The 20,897-nt window shown below is 41.0% G+C and overlaps 1 protein-coding gene across 2 annotated transcripts; it reads left to right on the top strand.

Annotated features, from left to right (window-relative positions):
• The first annotated feature begins 795 nt into the window (after window positions 1-795).
• LOC141438715 (zinc finger Y-chromosomal protein-like) lies at window positions 796-13,427 on the top strand. Of its 2 annotated transcripts, XM_074102636.1 has the most exons (14): window positions 796-1,046; window positions 1,940-2,047; window positions 2,512-2,722; window positions 3,388-3,534; window positions 3,909-4,078; window positions 4,549-4,634; window positions 4,779-4,904; window positions 6,755-6,871; window positions 8,797-8,946; window positions 9,366-9,440; window positions 10,183-10,294; window positions 10,732-10,836; window positions 11,652-11,738; window positions 12,139-13,427. In XM_074102636.1, exons 1-14 carry the CDS (start codon window positions 927-929, stop codon window positions 12,247-12,249), a joined length of 1,725 nt encoding a protein of 574 aa, XP_073958737.1. In that variant the 5' UTR covers window positions 796-926; the 3' UTR covers window positions 12,250-13,427. The 2 variants fall into 2 exon arrangements, with proteins under 2 accessions (XP_073958737.1, XP_073958738.1); XM_074102637.1 differs by having other exon boundaries at window positions 797-1,046; window positions 11,652-12,228.
• The last annotated feature ends 7,470 nt before the right edge of the window (window positions 13,428-20,897 follow it).

Below are 20,897 nucleotides of genomic sequence, written 5' to 3'. Positions count from 1 at the left end.
GACCGTGTTTTTCGAGTACACGCCCATAGAAGCTCCTGTCAGTTTCTATGGGCCTGTACACAAAAAACTGGGCCGGTATTTCCATGTCGGTGTTATCCGGGCCGGGAAAGAGTGTCACCCCACTATCGCTATATCAAAGAGTAGTATAATATACGGGGAAAAGAGAGCCCTCTCTCGTCTCATTCATGCAGACTGTTTTGAAGCGCCGTCTGCATTTCCTAACTAGTACCATTGATGTATATATCCATCCATACGTATAGCTATTAATAGTCACAGGTATTCTTTTACTTTACTGGATTTGCTTCCCAGCTCAAACCACATAAAAACTAAAAACAGGGCTGCAAAGAGAAGTGAGACCGCTTGAATTCAGTCTTCTTAAGTTTAAACCAGCCTCAATTTTCCGTTTGCAGCACTGTCTTTACTTTTTATGTGGACGATGTGCACGAGTTTCGATTGCAACGTAGCCATCTTGTTCCTTGTTGAGCGCGAATAGACGCCTGGCCTGACATAGAGGGTTGCTACACAAAAAATATTTGTAACGACTGAGCGGATACAATTATGTGACTTTTATATTAGAAATTACAATACGATTGTCAATTTCGAAAATAAAGTTCATTTTTGCGGTAATTATCAACGACAAAATATTTTTTAATAAATAAAATTTTGTGATCTCAAGCTTTCAGTGACATCTATCTGAAACAAACGACAACAATCTGTTTTATTTTAAGTTAGATAAAGGAGATGGCGGCGCTATCGACATGAATTAGTACGGTATAGGCGACTGTCCCCCCCCTGCGCTATATTTTTTCCAGCTTTTGGAAACGTCAATGTTTTGTCGATGTTTTACGAATTAATAACAATACGTTTTGTTAAATTGCGTAAAATCTTGATTTAATTTCAGCTATTGTTCTCTAAAAACTCGCGCGATGGAGGATTCAGTAGAAATGGGGCCAAATCAGTATTGTTTCGGGTGTTTATCTGGCAGGGAGGAAAATTCGGTTAATCGTATTATTTTGGGAAATTCTGCTTTGAAAACAATTTTCCAGGTATTTTGAAATTTTTACTAAGTTCACTAATAAAGTAAAAAAGTGTATAAGGCCAGTACAAATTGAGCTTAGTCATAAGAATAAATAATAACAGAGCAGAGAACAGAGAACAAATATAATAACTATGTTCTTATTTATTCTTATGGTTTAGTAGTAATATTATTAGAAAAGAAACAAGTTCGGAACTCTGAATCAGTTTATAGAATAGTTGCTAGATACATTATTTTGTTTGGAGCATGTATCACTGCTCCGATGCATTCTCGATATCCTAAGTGTCTAATATCTATGATACTACCTGTTTATTCCTACGTACATTTAAAACAACATCATCACTTAACACATTCACTGCCACTGACGCACATATGCGTTTTCGGAACTTCGCCCAGTGCCGCTGTCATAATAAAATGTTAATACATTTTGAACGCACATGTGCATCGGTGGCACCTGTGGAAGTCAGCAAGGCTACTACGAAACTCGTAACTCGAAGTTCGTGTCGTGCGGTCCCTCTCACTCTCGTATCAAACAGTGTAAGTGTCAGAGGGACCGCATGACACGAGCTTCGAGTTTCGAGTTTCGGAGTAGCCCAGCAGGTGTCAGTGAATGCGTTAATTTATACATACCTATGCCTGAATAAAAACAAACAATTATTTTGCCCATGTCATCGTAAGTCCTCGAATGCTGTATTAAGTAAAAATCAATTGCAAGAATAACTGCCGAATGTACTAGTACAAATTTTTCAATAAAATAAATACTTTAAATTTATTTAAAACATTTTCAAAATCACAACACCTAGTTCTCAGCTCGGTCTCTAGAACTAGGTATGGTAATTTAATGGTTATTTTCTTGCATAATTAACCTACAAAGTCTAAAAATAATCATACTTTATATTTCAGACTGACAAGTTACTTTTATGCTACCTTTGCAAGAGAGCCTTGCAACAAGCAGAAATGTTTATACAAAATGTTCAGAACAACCAAATTCTTTTGGAAAACCAAATCAGTGTATGTAAACTTAGCCCTATGTATATTTAACAAATCGATAAAAAATAAGGCCCGCTTGAATTTCATTAGTAAAATGAATTAAAAAATATGTGTTATTGAATGAAAAGTGTGTGTTATGTTGTGTTAATCCGTCACGCGTCCTAGAGACTACATTAGTCCCTAACTTTTTTATAGTACTGTAGTCTCTAGGACATTTCCCGCACAAAAAAAGTTAGGGACTAATGTAGTCTCTGGGATATGTGACGGGTTAATAAAACTTTATTATAGACAAGGGATGTTATAAAGAATTGTATTTATTAGTATTTTTGTTTTACTGGAAATCTGTGGCCCCTATTTTTTTGAGTGATATATTTCTGTAACTTATATTTATGTGTCTTGAATAATGTATTTATTTTTGGATTTGGGCTAATTTGATTTGATATATTTATGCTGTCAATTATTTAATTAACAAACAAATTCCACAGTTAACGGAATCTGATATGAACTTAGCCCGAACACAAATTCGATCCCCATATCGGCTCATCAGAATGATTCTTGACAGCACGGATTACAAAGCTGATGAGTCCCTTGTTGATGAAGTGTCCATCGTTCTAAATAGTAATAAAGATGTTAAGGTTAAGCAGGAGATGAAGGAAGAAAGCGAAGGCTCTGAGGGAGAAGCAGATGATGACAATGGTGAGTGGCAATTCTTGGTCTCTCATTGTGAACTATAAACAATTCACCATCATCATCATCATATCAGCTGTAGGACGTTGATTGTTGGACATAGGCCTTCCCAATAGACATCCAGTTGCCTCGATTGCAAATGGCTTGCATCCACCATGAACTTAGGACTTTAACCAGGTCATCTGTCCACCATATCCTATGTTGCGCTTGCCGATCCGTGGTAAATAATTACTTTGAATAATTTATTCAATCAGGAGTTAGCCTGTGGTCCATATCAATGAACTACAAATAATTATTTTGCTCACCTGCAACCTTACGATAGCTAGCTACGTTTATGCAACAAATGTGTGTTCATGCAATTCCTCGGCCTCCATACTGTAAGAACACACATACATCACACAAACCCAATTATCATCACCACCACATTACGCCAACGCGTTTTCAACTCAACCAGAGTTCCTCATACTAGACGCAATATCTAACTATTACGCTGACGTACATCTGTATTACTCAGCCAAAGTTGGCTGATTTTATTTAATTGGCTGATATTCTTTACTGCCATGATTCACTGGTCAAGACTAACCTATTTTTTTAAATTATTTACGAATATAGTGTACCTAAATAGTTACTTGTGGTATTTATGGTAATTAAAATGTTTACCATATTTTTTCTAGATTATCAAGACAACTATGTGAAAGATGAAGATTTTCCTTTGAAAGATCTACTGAAAAAAGAAATGGTTGTAGAAGAGATAGATCCGAAAACTTTGAAACGAAGCCTGAAGAAAAGGAAATATAAAAAGCACAAAAAGCAAACGCAAGGTATTTTAAACATAATCGTAATTATGTTTATTGTGATAATGGGTACAAAATATGATTCAATAGACAAATATGGTTAAGCATTTACTGAAATTTTAACATGATGTATTTATTTTAAGCACCGAAATATTACATTAAAAAACATAGAAGAAATGAACTAGGTAACTAATTTAAAACTAAGGTAAAGACTGGTTCCTCAAAACTAATTAAAACTTAAGCGTTTTAAAAGCGTTTACTTGTTGAATAGCTTCTCACTGTCACATACATACTATCTTAATACCAAATTTCGCTTAAATCGTGGCAGTGTGTGAATAGGTAACAGACAGCCATATTTTCGCGTCTGTCAAGTTAGTAAGGACAAGTGTCGCTTATTTCAGAAGCTCATATCATCGAGACCATTTACATAACGCGTGAACAGTGCTTGGAGGAGCGAGAGAGACAGAAGCTGGAGCGGCGATACGTCGTTTCGACTTACAAATGCGAAGATTGTGTCAAAGGATTTAATTTTAAAGAAAGTTATGATAAACATTTAGAAAAACATAGTGAGGTTGGAATTTTACTATTTTTTTTATAATATTACAAAAAAATATCAACGAACTAAAAACAAACTGGTAACCCGCGATAGCAAATTATTTAGAATTGAAGAGCGATTTTCCATTTCTACAATTCCATTGCTCAGTTTCCTTGAATTAATACAACGATAATTTAGTCGGGTTTATTCATTATTCCGTATGATTTTCGTGGGAACATTTAAGTTGGCATGGTAGAAGATTCTGTTACAGTTTCCAGGTTATCTTAATAGATCTAATGAAGTACAGGAAGTCTAAAAAATAATTGTAAATGTTATCAAATTCTACAGTCCATTCATAAAAAAAGTGACTGCAACGATTGTAACGTTCGAATAATCCAGTCAGCAAAATGCAGTGCGCAAATAAATTTTAAAAATTTTGTACTTGTTTTTAAAATTGTGTTTTAATGCATATTTTTTTATCAAGTTTACTCGTATATTTATTCCAGAGAAATGGTGAATACCAATGTGAAATCTGCAAATTAAGGATGAGTACTGAAGAAAAATTGATCAGCCATAAGAGATACCATGAAGTGTGAGTATCTAATGAACTTCTCATCGTAACCTAACTCAGACATTCTCATTTTTCGGTGCACCAGTCTAATTATCGTGTCGTCTTTTTTGCTTAGCGATGGCCTCACATCTGACATCATTAATGGCAGCATGTTTCTTCCCTCAGCCGTTACCGCTGTCCCGTGTGTGGGCTGACGCGCATAAGTCGGCTGACCGTCAAAGACCATTACTCGGCGTTCCATACCACCAACCAACACAAGCATAGCTGCCCGCACTGCTCTAAATGCTTCAAGTAAGAACGGATATTATGATTATGTAACACTGTCGCCATGGGGGTACATACATAGGTAACACTAGGTAGGTAACGCTGGTGTTGCCATGAGGGCTGATGAGGGTAGGCAGCGCTAGTGTTAGTGTTGCCGTGAGGATAGACAGCGCTAATGTTGCCACGAGGCTAGACAATGCTAGTGTTGCCGTGAGGGTAGGCAGCGCTAGTGTCGCCATGAGGGTAGGCAGCGCTAGTGTCGCCATGAGGGTAGGCAGCGCTAGTGTCGCCATGAGGGTAGGCAGCGCTAGTGTCGCCATGAGTGTAGGCAGCGCTAGTGTCGCCATGAAGGTAGGCAGCGCTAGTGTCGCCATGAAGGTAGGCAGCGCTAGTGTCGCCATGAGTGTAGGCAGCGCTAGTGTCGCCATGAAGGTAGGCAGCGCTAGTGTCGCCATGAGGGTAGGCAGCGCTAGTGTCGCCATGAGGGTAGGCAGCGCTAGTGTCGCCATGAGGGTAGGCAGCGCTAGTGTCGCCATGAGGGTAGGCAGCGCTAGTGTCGCCATGAGAGTAGGCAGCGCTAGTGTCGCCATGAGGGTAGGCAGCGCTAGTGTCGCCATGAGGGTAGGCAGCGCTAGTGTCGCCATGAGTGTAGGCAGCGCTAGTGTCGCCATGAAGGTAGGCAGCGCTAGTGTCGCCATGAGTGTAGGCAGCGCTAGTGTCGCCATGAAGGTAGGCAGCGCTAGTGTCGCCATGAGTGTAGGCAGCGCTAGTGTCGCCATGAAGGTAGGCAGCGCTAGTGTTGCCATGAGGGTAGGCAGCGCTAGTGTTGCCATGAGGGTAGGCAGCGCTAGTGTTGCTATGAGGGTAGGCAGCGCTAGTGTCGCCATGAGGGTAGGCAGCGCTAGTGTCGCCATGAGGGTAGGCAGTGCTAGTGTCGCCATGAGGGTAGGCAGCGCTAGTGTTGCCATGAGGGTAGGCAGCGCTAGTGTCGCCATGAAGGTAGGCAGCGCTAATGTCGCCATGAGGGTAGGCAGCGCTAGTTTCGCCATGAGGGTAGGCAGCGCTAGTGTTGCCATGAGAGTAGGCAGCGCTAGTGTCGCCATGAGGGTAGGCAGCGCTAGTGTCGCCATGAGGGTAGGCAGCGCTAGTGTCGCCATGAGGGTAGGCAGCGCTAGTGTTGCCATGAGGGTAGGCAGCGCTAGTGTCGCCATGAGTGTAGGCAGCGCTAGTGTCGCCATGAGGGTAGGCAGCGCTAGTGTCGCCATGAGGGTAGGCAGCGCTAGTGTCGCCATGAGGGTAGAAAGCGCTAGTGTCACCATAAGGGTAGGCAGCGCTAGTGTCGCTATGAGAGTAGGCAGCGCTAGTGTCGCCATGAGGGTAGGCAGCGCTAGTGTCGCCATGAGGGTAGGCAGCGCTACTGTTGCCATGTGGGTAGGCGCGCTAGTGTCGCCATGAGGGTAGGCAGCGCTAGTGTCGCCATGAGGGTAGGCAGCGCTAGTGTCGCCATGAGGGTAGGCAGCGCTAGTGTCGCCATGAGGGTAGGCAGCGCTAGTGTTGCCATGACGGTAGGCAGCGCTAGTGTTGCCATGAGAGTAGGCAGCGCTAGTGTTGCCATGAGGGTAGGCAGCGCTAGTGTCGCCATGAGGGTAGGCAGCGCTAGTGTCGCCATGAGGGTAGGCAGCGCTAGTGTCGCCATGAGGGTAGGCAGCGCTAGTGTCGCCATGAGGGTAGGCAGCGCTAGTGTCGCCATGAGGGTAGGCAGCGCTAGTGTCGCCGTGAGGGTAGGCAGCGCCAGTGTTGCCACTAACTATTAACCTATGAATCTAAAATTTCCACTTGTTTTATCCATTCCGTGAACAATTCCTACTTTATTTCAGGCGGCAAGTGTCATGGCGAAAGCACATATCGAACGTGCACTCACACAAACGGGTGACGTGTGGATATTGCAAGAAGTCGTACGCCAACAAAGACGTGCTCAAAGCACATTTAATAGTGTGAGTATCACCGAGGGATGACGTCCTATCATTATTTTTGTCATATATTTCATTTTTACTACTGCTTAATGTGCTGTTACATTGTCCAAGAACATGTTTGTTTAAGACATTAATTTCGGACGAACTCAAGCCCCTAAGGCACAGGTTTAAACCTAGTTTAGGGGTCGAAAGCTCGACCACTTACTTAAGACCCTTTTGTACTAACTTAAGTTTATGTTACTTGTAACACTTCTTTTTGAGTACAATAAACATTAAAAATTATTATTAGGGGCTGTTTCACCATCCATTGATTAGTGTTAACTGGCGGTTAGGTGTGATGCTGTCTCTATTTGTTTTGTTCGAATAGACGGAGACGGCAGCACATTTAACCGTCGGTTAACGCTAATCAATGGATGGTGAAACAGCCCCTTAGTATCACATTTTTGAACTAAGCTTTACTCCGACCTGTAAACAGTTACGTTGCACACCCGCAACCTTACGATAGCTATGTTTATGCAACAAATGTCTCCAACTGTGCAACTCCTCCACACTGTATGGCTGCGTTACCACGGAAGATGGGTTAGGATGTGTGGCGAGGAATGTGTTTTTTCATGAACCAATAGAAACGCTTCATTTACCTGTCCTCGCACAGCACAGCTCTGGTGGAAACAGTAGAGCGGCGCGAGGCGAGGTAAATGAAGCTTTTCTATTAGTTCATCAAAACAAATTAATCTCAACACTTCATCGCACATCCCTGGTAGAAACGGAGCCTAAGTACACACAAACACATCACATCACACTAACCCAGTTGGGCTGAGTACTACCACGACTCACCATACTACGCTGACACGTTTCGAACTCCAGAGATCATCAGAGCAACACAAACATTTGCCAACATCTGGTAGCGTGAAAGGACGCGGGTGAGCAAAGTAAATTGTTAATAGTGCATTGAGGACCTCCGCAAAGTAACGCCTGATTCTAGAGGGAGTCTCTGTCTGACAATGGGTCCTTACATCCACGGTTCGATCCTACTCGGATAACTGAGCTACTGTTGTTCTGCAACCTGTTAAAAATGTGATCACTGTTACTATGCGATCACTTTTTCATCATCATCATCATCATCATCATCATCATCCCAGCCTATATACGTCCCACTGCTGGGCACAGGCCTCCTCTCAGAACAAGAGGGCTTGGGCCATAGTTACCACGCGGGCCCAGTGCGGATTGGGAACTTCACACGCACCATTGCTTCACCGCATAGCTCGTGGTAAATTTCAAATGTAATTCCGCACATGAATTTCGAAAAACTCAGAGGTGCGAGCCGGGGTTTGAACCCACGACCCTCTGCTTGAGAGGCGATAGGTCAAACCACTAGGCCACCACGGCATACAGAATTGTAATTTTTAACGTAGGTATGCGATGCAATACAAAATTGACAGCACATTGTTATATGTTTATCTAAGAAGATGTCAAATTAATGTCAAAAATTATTTGAAGGCCACCGTACCAAGAGGTTTGCAGGTGGTAGGACCTTGTGCAAAGTCGCCCGGATTGCTACCACCGTCTTGCTCGTTAATCCTGCCGTGAAGCAGCAGTGCTTGCACTGTAGAGTTTCGGCGTGGAGAGTAAGACAGCCGGTGAAATTACTGGCACTTGAGGTATCCCATCTTAGGCCTCTAGGTTGGCAACGCATCCGCCATATCCCTGTTGTTGCAGATGTTTATGGGCGGTGGTGATCTCTCACCATCAGGTGACCCACTTGCTCGTTTGCCATCCAGTTGAATAAAAAAAACCCATACACCGATTTAACGAGGATCAATAAATTATCCGAATTCAAGTTATTTGAAAAATGTTACAAATCAAAAGTAGCTTAGTTGTAGAATCGAACCTTGAATTTAAAGCCCCATGATCAGAGACACCTGTATAAATTAAAGTTTGTATTCCAGTCAGCATCCGAAAGAAGTGTCAGCGGGCGAGATAACTAAATCGCACGTTTGCCAAGACTGCGGAATGGCATTCAAAGCACCATCACAGCTCAGGATACACAGCATCAAGCATTCACTCAGCAAGGATTATTACTGCGTTGAGTGCGACAAGTAAGCATTGAGTTACGTTGATTGATTGAGTGCAATGATAAGTTGCACTAACGGCTTTGCCGGAACAAATACCAGAAGAAACCGACTTGGTGATATTTAAACTCGTGGGATACAGACTTGAAGTATGTGAAGTACAGTGTGTATTTTGTGTACAAAGACAAAAAAAGTAAACAAATGTTGGTTTTAATGCAGTGAAGCGATATTGCAGATATCTTTACACTTAAAGTACCTTGTCACTGTATGCCATCTGACAATTTTATATAAAAGTTCAAACATGAAGTGACAGCGACAAGACAGTTAACGTAAAGTAAAAGCAGACGAAAGTTGTAGTGTGTCTACACACTACTACTCTACTCGTGTTCTTTCGTCTATTATTTCGAATTCAAACGGAACATATTAGAATTGTTGTTTCCTTTCAGGAGTTTCAAATCGGCATCTATACTGAAACATCATTTGAAAACTACATCAACGCATGTCAGTTACGTCGAGTTACCGTAAGTAGTGCGATGCCGTTTCTTAACCCCCGACTCAAAAAGAGGGTTGGACCGATTGGAATGCGGTTTTTTTCATTGAAAGCAAGTTTTCTAGCGATGGTTATTATTGCGCTTCAGAACAAAATGCACTAAACACAAAATGTACAGCTACACACATTATGCAAATGTACTTTTTTGCTTTTTGTTTCGCGTGTTTCATAATAAGCACCTTCACTTGTCATTGGTAATTTTGCATGTAGTACATTTTGCATTTTGTGCATTCTGCTCCGAAGAGGCTATTTGTTTTATTTTTATTTCAATGATGGTAAAATCATTCCTGCCTGATAAATACACACTACTTTTATCATTTTATGATTTTATATACAGACATCGAGCTGAATTGCCAGTAAATTTAGTCAGATGAGATAAGGGCCAGTCAATCACGGTCAGTTTCATGTAAAAAAAAAACCTAACCTAACCTAACCAGTCGAATTGAAAACCTCCTCCTTTTTTTTAGTCGGTTGAAAAACTCGTTGACATATTTCAGGGATTTTATCAAATCACTAAAAATGTTCGTTTTATGGCTGATTTCGACATTTCACTAAACAGATTCAGGGATTTGATCAAATGCCTGTTTTTTCTAGGCAAATGATAAAATGTATTCGCCATTATAACATCTCGCGTGATTTGGTCATATCGCTTAGGGATTTGTTCAAGTCTTTGTTTTGGGCATTTCCCAGCGACATATGTTTGTCTTTTTCAGCCTGCAGTGTGAACACTGCGACAAGCGCTTCGCGATCCGTCGCGACTTAGACAGACACACTAACAGAGTGCATTTAAACATTAAGCCGTTCCAGTGCGACCAGTGTGAAAAGGTAAAAAAATGGGCCAAGTCGAGGGTTCCGTAACAATTTTTAGGTCATCAATTTTTAGGATATTCAGTGTAAGTGAGAAAAATGTGACGCAGTGTGTGATTATTTTTAATCACTGACTCAAAAAGAAGGGCGTTATAAGTTTGACTTCAATGCTGTTTATCTGTGGAATCGTAGCTCTCAAAGGGATGGACCGATTTTGATGCGTTTTTTTACGTGAAAGCGTGTTTCTTTGTCGTAGTTCTTAGCTATGTTGGATTAAAATCCGTAAAGCCATTTTTGAGATATTGATCTTTGAAATGTTACTGTTTTATGTGAAATGGTACTGGTTACTGACAGACAGAGACATAAAAAACCAGAGGCAAACATGGTAATGTGTGATGTTTTTTTTTTGAAAAATTCTGACCAAATAAATAATGTACGTTCGTCTGTATGTGCAGGCGTACGTGAATGGGTGGTCTCTGAACGAGCACCGCCGCCTCGTGCACGAAGGGTACAAGCGTCCCCTCAAATACCCGTGCCCCATGTGCGATAAGGTCTTTGATGTGAGTATAATGGATCTATACTTAGGGTCTGTTTCACCATCCATTGATTAGCGTTAACCGACGGTTAAATGTGATGCCGTCTCCGTCTATTCGAACAAAACAAATAGATACGGCATCACACCTAACCGCCAGTTAACACTAATCAATGGATGGTGAAACAGCCCCTTAATGTCGTATTTTAAACAATGAAAGTAATTAAATATAATGATCCGGATAACTCACGTCTTAAATCGAGTTTAGCTCGACATGTTTCGGGCTAACACGAAGACGAAGACAAAAAACGAAGACGAACACGGCACGGACACGAAGACGGGAAGACGAAGGGCTACGGATTAGCCCGAAACATGTCGAGCTAAACTCGATTTAAGACGTGAGTTATCCGGGTCATTATATTTAATATGAGTGAATCTCACGGTAGTTTCATGTTCAAAATGAAAGTATTTTTGGCATAATTTTCATTTGTCATACTTTTAATTTTTTATAGTTGTCCTTGATCTAATATTTAGGGTTCAGTAGAAACCGTGACAAAACGGTACCCTCGCAGGATCACTCGTGTGTCGGTCTGTCTGTCACAGAAAATTTATTCGGAATCTACTGGACTGATTTTTGCTGAGGAGGTCAAAGATATATTTACACTTTATTACCTTGTCGTTGTCATTTTGTGTTTGACCTTTTGTATAAAATTGACAGAAGGCATATTATGACAAGGTAATAATGTGTACGGATATCTTTGACCTCGAATATAGGACAATTCAACTATAGTCAACAAAAATATCGTCATCAAAAAAAAATATATCTTTTTTTTTCTCCACCAGCGCAATCAAGTGCTGAAAGGCCACATCCGCACGCACACCGGCGAGCGTCCCTACCAGTGCAGCCGCTGCCCCGCGCAGTTCAGCCAGGCCAGCATACTGGGCACACACGTGCGACTCATACACCTCCGACTCACCCGGGATGGACGTCCCAAACCTAAACCTAATAAATAAACTATAGAAAAAAAGTGACAAAGACGACAGTGGAAGTTGATTGCCAATGCCAATAAAATGGACTCTAATGTTCAACAAAAATGGTCCCCAGTATTCAACCAAAATGGTCCCCAACATTCGACTAGAATGGTCCCGACCTTGTATCAAAATGATCAACAATATTGTACAAAAATAGTTCCCAACATTCAACCGAAATGGTTACTATCATTCAAAGTATAAAGACCCCCAATAGTCAACCAAATGATCCCAAGTCTAGTGTCAAAATTATCCCACTATTCGACAAAAGGCCACATCGGTACGCACACCGGCCAGCCAGGCCAGCATACTGGGCACGCACGTGCGGCTCACACCACACGGCTGCACGTTTGCAGTTGGTAGGAACTTGTGCAAGGTCCGCCCGGATTGCTACCACCATCTTGCTCGCTAATCCTGCCGTGAAGCAGCAGTGCTCGCACTGTCGTGTTTCGGCGTGGAGAGTGTACAGCCGGTGAAATTACTGGCACTTGAGGTATCCTATCTTAGGCCTCGAGGGTGGCAACGCATCTGCAATACCCTTGGTGTTGCAAATGTTTATGGGCGGTGGTGATCTCTTACCATCAGGAGACCCACTTGCTCGGCTGACACGGGATAAACGGCTCAAGCCAAAGGCTAATAAATAAACCATAAAAAAATACAAAAAAATCGGCTCTAATGTTCAAACGAAATGGTTTCCAGCATTCGATCAAAATGGCTCCCATTATTTACCCAACATGGATCCCAACATTCAACCAAAATGGTCTCCAAAATTCAACCAAAATGATCCCCAATATTCAACTAAGTGGTGTCCGATATTCAACCAGAATAGCCCTCAGAATAGGCCTTGTATCAAAATGATCCAATGAATTGGGGCCGCGTCTATTTTGTTTCTGAATTTAAAACACTACAGTTGACTGATATGCGTCAGAAAAGTTTTAATTTACGGCCATCTTTGATGCTCAGTTCGTCTTGCAGCAAAGATTAGTTTGTTTTGTTTATAATTAGTATGAAAATAAAGCATTGGATATAACTGTATAAAACCTAACCTGTTACAGCAAAAATTATTGCCTTGCCATTTGCCATAAAATAAAAATGGAACGATTTTGTGTTGAGCACAAAGCGTCTTTTGGATTGTTAGATGATCAGTATGTATGTAATGATGATAAAATGTGTAAATATGGTTAGATATGTAATTAAAACATGCATTTATGATTCTAAGACTAGGTTAAGTAGAACGGTACAATGAATAAATAGGTGTTAATGATGTTGTTTTACGAAAAAATAGGCTAGGTCGCCCTTGGAAATTTCGATTTTATTGTCTGCCAAAATTCCTGTCTGGTTTCAGTGGTTTTGGCTATGCATTGTCTGCCAGTCGGTAAACAATGCTATTTTTTTATTTTATGTGATTGTCAGATTACTTAGTAAGTACTTGTTTGTTTTATATAGTTGTATATTTTTAGTAAATCATCTAAGTTTGAATATGTGTTTGCAAAAGGACACTAGAAGAGTAAATTGAAGGGAAATTGGTTGTAATGTTATTTACACCATAAATTACATTCGATATCGACAAATAAATTGATTGTTATATTATTATGTTGTTTTATTATTTTTGGTCCAATAATAAGATAATACAGGGTGTCTCTGGCCATGGGACTTTAAACTCAAGATTCGATTCTACTCACGAAACCAAGCTACTTTTGTTTTGTAACAATTTCAAAAAACTTGAATTTAGATCATTTATTATTGATCCACAAAATTTAATTGTTAAATCAGTGTATCGGACATGGCGGTGTTGTCGCTGTCTCTTGGTACGGGGGCCTTGAAATAATTTTTGACAATGTCACTCATTTAACCATCAATAAGGCCCCATTTATTGGAGCATACTACCACAGAATCAAAAGCAGCTATCGAATACATACCTGACAAAGAATATTTTCATAGCTAGTCTTATTTTCAATAATAACAATAGAAATTGTGACGTATTATGACATGAATAAGGTTCAGTTCCCAACTGAATGCAAGTGGTCGCTAAATCGGCTCTACCTTATTAAGGGTTAATACAATAATTGAATGCTACTTCAAGTGCCGTCGTATTCCGATTGAGATTCGATTTTCCCGATGGCAATATAATAATACATTATGCAATATGTCTGTATTTATACCCAATAGCCCATGGTTCAATCTTCGCAACTCTTCGATTTTACCGTTCCACAGTGTTAATCTGCGGATGATAATCGGGTCAATTAAAAACACTACTATGTTGCCCGCCCAGTGGCCCATTTCACAAAGCTACAAGTTACAATTTACAAGCGGTAGTCTCTTTTCAATGCATACTGTTAAACAAGGACTACCGCTTGTAAATTGTAACTTGTAGCTTCGTGAAATAGGGCACAGGAATAGCCCTTAATTAAATTTTCGCAACGTTTCGATTGTACCGTTCCACAGTGTTAACCTGCGGAAGATACTCGGGTCAATTAAACACTACAACTAGGTCAAGGGAGTATTCCCGACTTCGAAACCTCTTTCTCACCTGCCGAAAGTCCCGCTAGGAAGTGTTCACCCTCTGCTTCCGCCGCGTAATCGCTTCCCACGAGGTGCGAAGTGAACGCGTTATGCGGACGATCGCACGGTCGCTCTACAGCGGATAGATCCTAAGATTTTAAATGTATAAGTTGGATTTTTCTGCTTTTGATGAGCGTTGGGATTGTTAAAAAAAACAAGTCTTACATGTCACAACAAAAAAAATTGACAGGGGAGCCGCGCTCAAGAAGACACTTTAAAAGTGTGTTATTTAACGGCTTTCCTGGATTTTTTTATGTTGTAACACTATCCAACAAAAAAAAGCGTAATCGCATGTAATGCAATGCAATGTAAGCGCATAACTTCCGAACGATTACACAAAATTGGATATTTTTTTTGTGTGTGTTCGTTAATTGTCAGGACAAGGTTATAAATCAAAACTTTAAAACAAATACATACATACATATTTTATCTTTAATTTATGGATTCAGGCGTTTTTGTGGTCCATATCAATGTATTACAATATTTAGTGTCCCGCTATCTCGAGATCTATCCGTGACGCGATCCCGTGCGCGCGCGCCGCTCCCCGGCGTCCGGCCGGACGCGCGCGCTCCCGTGGGACGCGCTCCCCTCGCGCCGGCGCGCAGACACGCTGACGCTACTCTTTTTTATTTAAGCTAGACATCCTATTATACATCAGACGATAGACAAGGTGTTAATTTAATTATTGCATAACAAAAAGTATCGCACTAATATTATTAATGCGAAAGTTTGCAAGTCTGTTTGTTTGTTGCCTCTTCACGTCTGTGCTATAACAATGTAGATGAAATTCGGTATACAGAGAGTTTGAGTCCTGGGGAACGATAGAAGAAAGTTTTTAGCCCGGAAAATAGCCGGAAAATGGCCGCGACTCCGTTCGCGTAGAATTCGTTTATTACTATCCCGCGGGAGCTTTCTAGTTTTCCGGGATAGAAACTATCCTATTTCTTTCCCTTGGACCAAAAACTGTCTGTACACCGAATTTAACACAAATCAGTTCAGCGGTTTAGACAGAGGTAATAAACAAACACAAACTTTCGCATTTATTGTATTAGTGGGATTATTAATAAGCAATTACTTGTTACAAAATTAACCTAGTCAAATAACCCACCCCTTGCCATTCTCGGTCCTCGCTCTTTTACCGTGTCCTGGCCTGAGGAGCTACTACGAAATTCGTGAGAGTACGAAAAAATAAGTGAGAGGGACGGTAGGTAGGTAAGATACGAACTTCGAATTTCGTAGTAGCCCCCCAGTCTAGAAGTTACGAATGTTTACGCCGATTACCCAAATGTTATTTGTGTGTGTGTTGTAATTAAGTGCAAATTACGAGTGTAGAGTCAGAAATATCAACGAAAAATTACTGATTTACTAAATGATACGATAACGATAACATAAAATAAAAAAACACTGTTATAGGTTTCAATTAATTTAATTAACAGCTTGTATAGTTTCAGCCCTGTCATACTTACTCGTGTCGATTATCTCTATTCGATTTGCATTGAGGTGCCTGCTTTTTTAGGGTTCCGTATCCGAAATGTCCACATGGAACCTTATTGTTTTTTTTTTATTCGACTGGATGGCAAACCAGCAAGTGGGTCTCCTAATGGTAAGAGATCACCACCGCCCATAAACATCTGCAACACCAGGGGTATTGCAGATGCGTTGTCAACCTAGAGGCCTAAGATGGGATACCTCAAGTGCCAGTGATTTCACTGGCTGTCTTACTCTCCACGCCGAAACACAACAGTGCAAGCACTGCTGCTTCACGGCAGGATTAGCGAGCAAGATGGTGGTAGCAATCCGGACGGACCTTGCACAAGGTCCTAGTACCTGCTGTCATTCAGGAGTCCGCCCGTCTGTCACATAGGCTTTACAGCCTAACGGTTGGTTGTTTTGTGTCTGGCAAAGTCAAATTTCATGTCAAACAAAAGCTAAACAAATTTTACTTTAGCTATACAACAGTCGAATAAAGGGGTTTAAATTGTCTAAGTAAAAGTCTGCCCAAAAGTCACGTTTACTTTTGCAACTGACGCCCCAGGGAGCCATAGGCCCGGCGCAAGTATCCCAGATGCAGGAACTAGGTCACGGGGTCGATACAGGCCGAACTTGAAATTACCATCCCGGGAATGTCATTTTGTAATTAAGAGGGTAGGGACAGTTTGTATTGACAGAGATTGGGAATAAAGAGGGAAGTATAGAGTTCCATTTTTAACACAATTTAAACATACTTGTTCTTAATATTCTAGACAGTTTGTCTAGGATAGGACAATTGTGAAAACAGTTTTGGAGGTTTACGAAAAATATATTTTTGTAAAAAAAAGTCAAATATTGTTTTTATTCATTCAATAGCCCAAAAAATTGGTGGCCGAGTGGTTTGACATATGGCCTCTCAAGCAGAGGGTCGTGGGTTCAAACCCCGGCTCGCACCTCTGAGTTTTTCGAAATTCATGTGCGGAATTACATTTGATATTTACCACGAGCTTTGCGGTGAAGGAAAACATCGTGAGGAAACCTGCACAAACCTGCGAAGCAATTCAATGGTACGTGTGAAGTTCCCAATCCGCACTGGGCCCGCGTGGGAACTATGGCCCAAGCCCTCTTGTTCTGAGAGGAGGCCTGTGCCCTGCAGTGGGACGTATAAAGGCTGGGATGATGATTCATTCAATAATTTTACATATACCTAGTGCCATCCACGAAGACGCGTGATTATGTCAAAATTAGACATTAATCACATTGTAATAAGAACCACGGCACGCGTCATCGTGAATGACTCTACCTATACTTTGTATTAGCTTTATTTGTAACCATGCAAGTCTTATGCAAGTATACGGAAACTCTGAACATGACTTTCATTCATTCTTAACATTAAACTTGGCACTTACCTAATTATGCGTAGTTAGTTAGTTAATAATATGGTGTCATTGACCTGATCTGACGTGATGATGGTGTTGGAAACCTAGCCGTGTTTGGGCTTGTTAGGGCCATAAATACGTCTGTACTTCCACTGCATTTCCACGGCAAAGTAACTGCCAACTATCGAGATAACGAAAACTGCACAGGCTACGATTAAAAAGATGCAGTCCAGTGAGTCTGTACTGGTCCTTAGGGTGTATTTTGACAAAGACCAGGGTGTAATGACGAAGCAGTCAGGCAGGCACTGGAACTCTAAGATAGAACAACGCAGCCTAGCCGTACTGGGGCTTGTTAGAAGAGTCTTTGGGTGGACTTTGACCAATGTTACCTATCCTGAGTCTGATGATCTAGCGTCAAGTTAGATTTATACCTAATTAAACCGTGTTGTTTAGTTTTTTAACTATCCTAACTAACTATATTTTGCAGGTGGTAGGACCTTGTGCAAGGTCCGCCCGGATTGCTACCACCATCTTGCTCGCTAATCCTGCCGTGAAGCAGCAGTGCTTGCACTGTTGTGTTTCGGCGTGGAGAGTAAGACAGCCGGTGAAATAACTGGTACTTGAGGTATTCCATCTTAGGCCTCTAGGTTGGCAACGCATCTGCAATACCATGGTGTTGCAGTTGTCTATGGGCGGTGGTGATCTCTTACCATCAGGAGACCCACTTGCTCATTTGCCATCCAGTCGAATAAAAAAAAAAAAACAATTAATATTATAAATGCGAAAGTTGTAAGCCTGTTTGTTTTTTGTTATCTCATCAGTCATCACGTCAAAACAGCAGAACTAATTTTTATGAAATTCGGTATACAGATATATCTAATTTGAAAAAAAAGAAAAGTAAGAAAGTTAGAAAGAAAATATTTATTCGTGACATGATTACACAAAGTATATATGTAGAAGAAAACTAAAAAATACATACAAATAGGACAGGATAGGACATAGGATAGTTTATATCCCGGAAAATTGCATAGATCCCGCGGGATAGCGATAAACGAATTCTACACGGACGGAGTCGCGGGAAAACCGAATAGACGACCTTTGACGACCAAATGGCCAAGTAGTTAGAGAACCTGACTACGAAGCTTGATGTCCCGGGTTCGATTCCCGGCCAGGGCAGATATTTGTATGAATAAATAATACGAATGTTTGTTCTCAGGTCTTGGATGTTTAATGTGTATTTAAGTATGTATTTATAGTACAAGCTTTCCGTTTGCTTAGTTTGGGACTAGGTCAAATTGGTGTAAAGTGTCCTATGATATTTATTTATTTATATAAGCTAGTGATTATTAAAGTATAGTGACCCGGCTACGAAAAATTAATTAATTACCAGGAAGCTTCTATTAATTAACCGAACAACCTGTCGAAGTAAGTGAAATAAAAAGTCATATATGAAGATAAACGTCTACATTTTGAGAATGTGTTTTGGGAATACTCCCCGAAACACCTTCCAAACACCTATCTTTGTATAAATAATTTTAAATTGCCTTGCCCTTGCCCCTGATTCAGTGTGTGTGTGTTGTCGTCCTAATTTACCCCAGTGGTACAAAGTAAGCTTCGCAATCCGCTCCTGTCCTGGGTATTCCCCAACGGATACTTTTTAATTCTATAGATCATACATACTTAAATACAAATTAAACACGCCAAGACCAGGAACAACCATTCGTATTTTTCATACAAATATCTGCCCCGACACGGGAATCGAACCCGGGACCTCAAGCTTCGTAGTCAGGTTCTCTAACCACTAGGCCATCTGGTCGTCTATGTATGTATATCGCATTTTGGAAATTGCCTTGCCCTTGCCCCTGATTCCCCAATGTGTGTGTGTTGTCGTCCTATGGTACCCCAGTGGTACAAAGGGCCTTCCTGCGCCTGATTCCCCAATGTCATCATCATCAGCCTACAGCAGTACACTGCTGGACATAGGCCTCTTCCATGGCGCGCCACAACACTCTGTCTCAGCCCTCGCATCCATCGCCGCCAGCGATCCTCTTAAGGTCATCCGTCCACCGTGCCTCAGGACGCCCTACACTACGTTTTCCCGTCCGTGGTCTCCATTCGAGGACCCGTCTGCTCCCCGTTCATCGGTCTGCGACAGACGTGGCCAGCCCAACGGCTGTCAACGAACTAATTCTCTGAGCAATGTCAATGACTTTCGTTCGTTGTCGAATAATGTGATTCGGATTTGAATTTCAAAGAAACCCAAGCATTGCTCTTTGAACCATAGCCCTTGAATTGGGATTCCCGAGTCAAAACCACGTTTCGGCTCCGTAGCATTCCCCAATGTTGGATACTTATTATTTCTTTTGTCAATCAAGCAAAAAATTACAAAGATGAAGCGCGCCAAAGTTCAGCAGGGCTACTACGAAACTCGAAGTTCGTAATCGTACCGTCCCTCTCGCTCTCGTATTAAATAATATAAGTGTCAGAGGGACCGCACGTTACGAACTTCGAGTTTCGAGTTTCGTAGCAGCTGCAGGAATGGGGACCCGTAACGTCATCCCGAGCTAAAGTGTCACACGGCGTCACGTTGTGGGGAACTTTAACTGGCTGTATCTTCATAATTTTTTCAGGTTTCCTCACTATGTTCTCCTTCACCGTTAAGATCGTGGTAAATTTCAAATGTGAATTTCGAAAAACTCAGAGGTGCAAGCCCGAGTTTGAACCGACGATCCTCTCTTGACTAATGGGTTCCCGACCCCAAAACCCTTTGTCCACAACTCGCGAGCATCTCTAATCAAAACAAAAGCTCCAAACCCGCGGCTTTGCATTCAACAAATCTCTCATACAAAAGGCATTAACCTAACAGTCGTTTTATTCATCTGCGTACAAAATGTAATCTTATCTTTGCTCATTAAGGTCGAAAATCATAACAGTAACTTTTGAATCTGTACGACAATGTAATGTCGTTACACCCTATATAACTCATCGCTCAATTCGTTTTAAACTCACTGTAAGTTAAAATAAGGTACAGTTTTCTTTGTTACCAAGTAGAGGTTACGTAGTTATGAATTTTTATATCAGCTGCCCCGTACTATGGTACTATTCAATGGAAAAAATCAATTGTGTAAACAAATGTAGTACTGACATTGACACTTGACTGACGACTGGCTGACTGACTGACTGACGTTGGCTCTAGTGATGTGAAAGCTCTAATACTTCAATCAGCAGTAAAAAATTATTTTGAATTTACTCATATTTCATTATTTAATGTTATCCCCTAAGTTTAATTTTTAAAAATGGCGAATCACGTATTCTCTTAGTCTGTTCAAGAGTCATTCACAATGTTTCCATGTCCCTTTGAAATGTTTAATAGCATTTTCACGAAGTTTTAGAATTAGGTATATCTTCAATATATATACCTAACGTTTTTTCCATACAAACTTACACTCCCCTTTATACCCTTTAAGGGTAGAATTTTTTAAATGGTAAACATTTATATCCACTTATATTTTTGACGTATATTTTCCCAAGTTTATGATGGAGTATTTTAGAATTGAAAGGGTCAGTTAAAATATGGATTAATTTAGATTTTTTTGCTGCTTAAGTAGCGTAGTAGAAAAAGGCAACCTGAGATATGTGTGCATAGGAG

This window comes from Choristoneura fumiferana, chromosome 19 (genome assembly GCF_025370935.1).
Source record: "Choristoneura fumiferana chromosome 19, NRCan_CFum_1, whole genome shotgun sequence".
In the NCBI taxonomy this organism is placed as follows: domain Eukaryota; kingdom Metazoa; phylum Arthropoda; class Insecta; order Lepidoptera; family Tortricidae; genus Choristoneura; species Choristoneura fumiferana.
The sequence above is the reverse complement of the archived record's forward strand: the minus strand, read 5'-3'. Positions and strand labels throughout refer to the sequence as shown.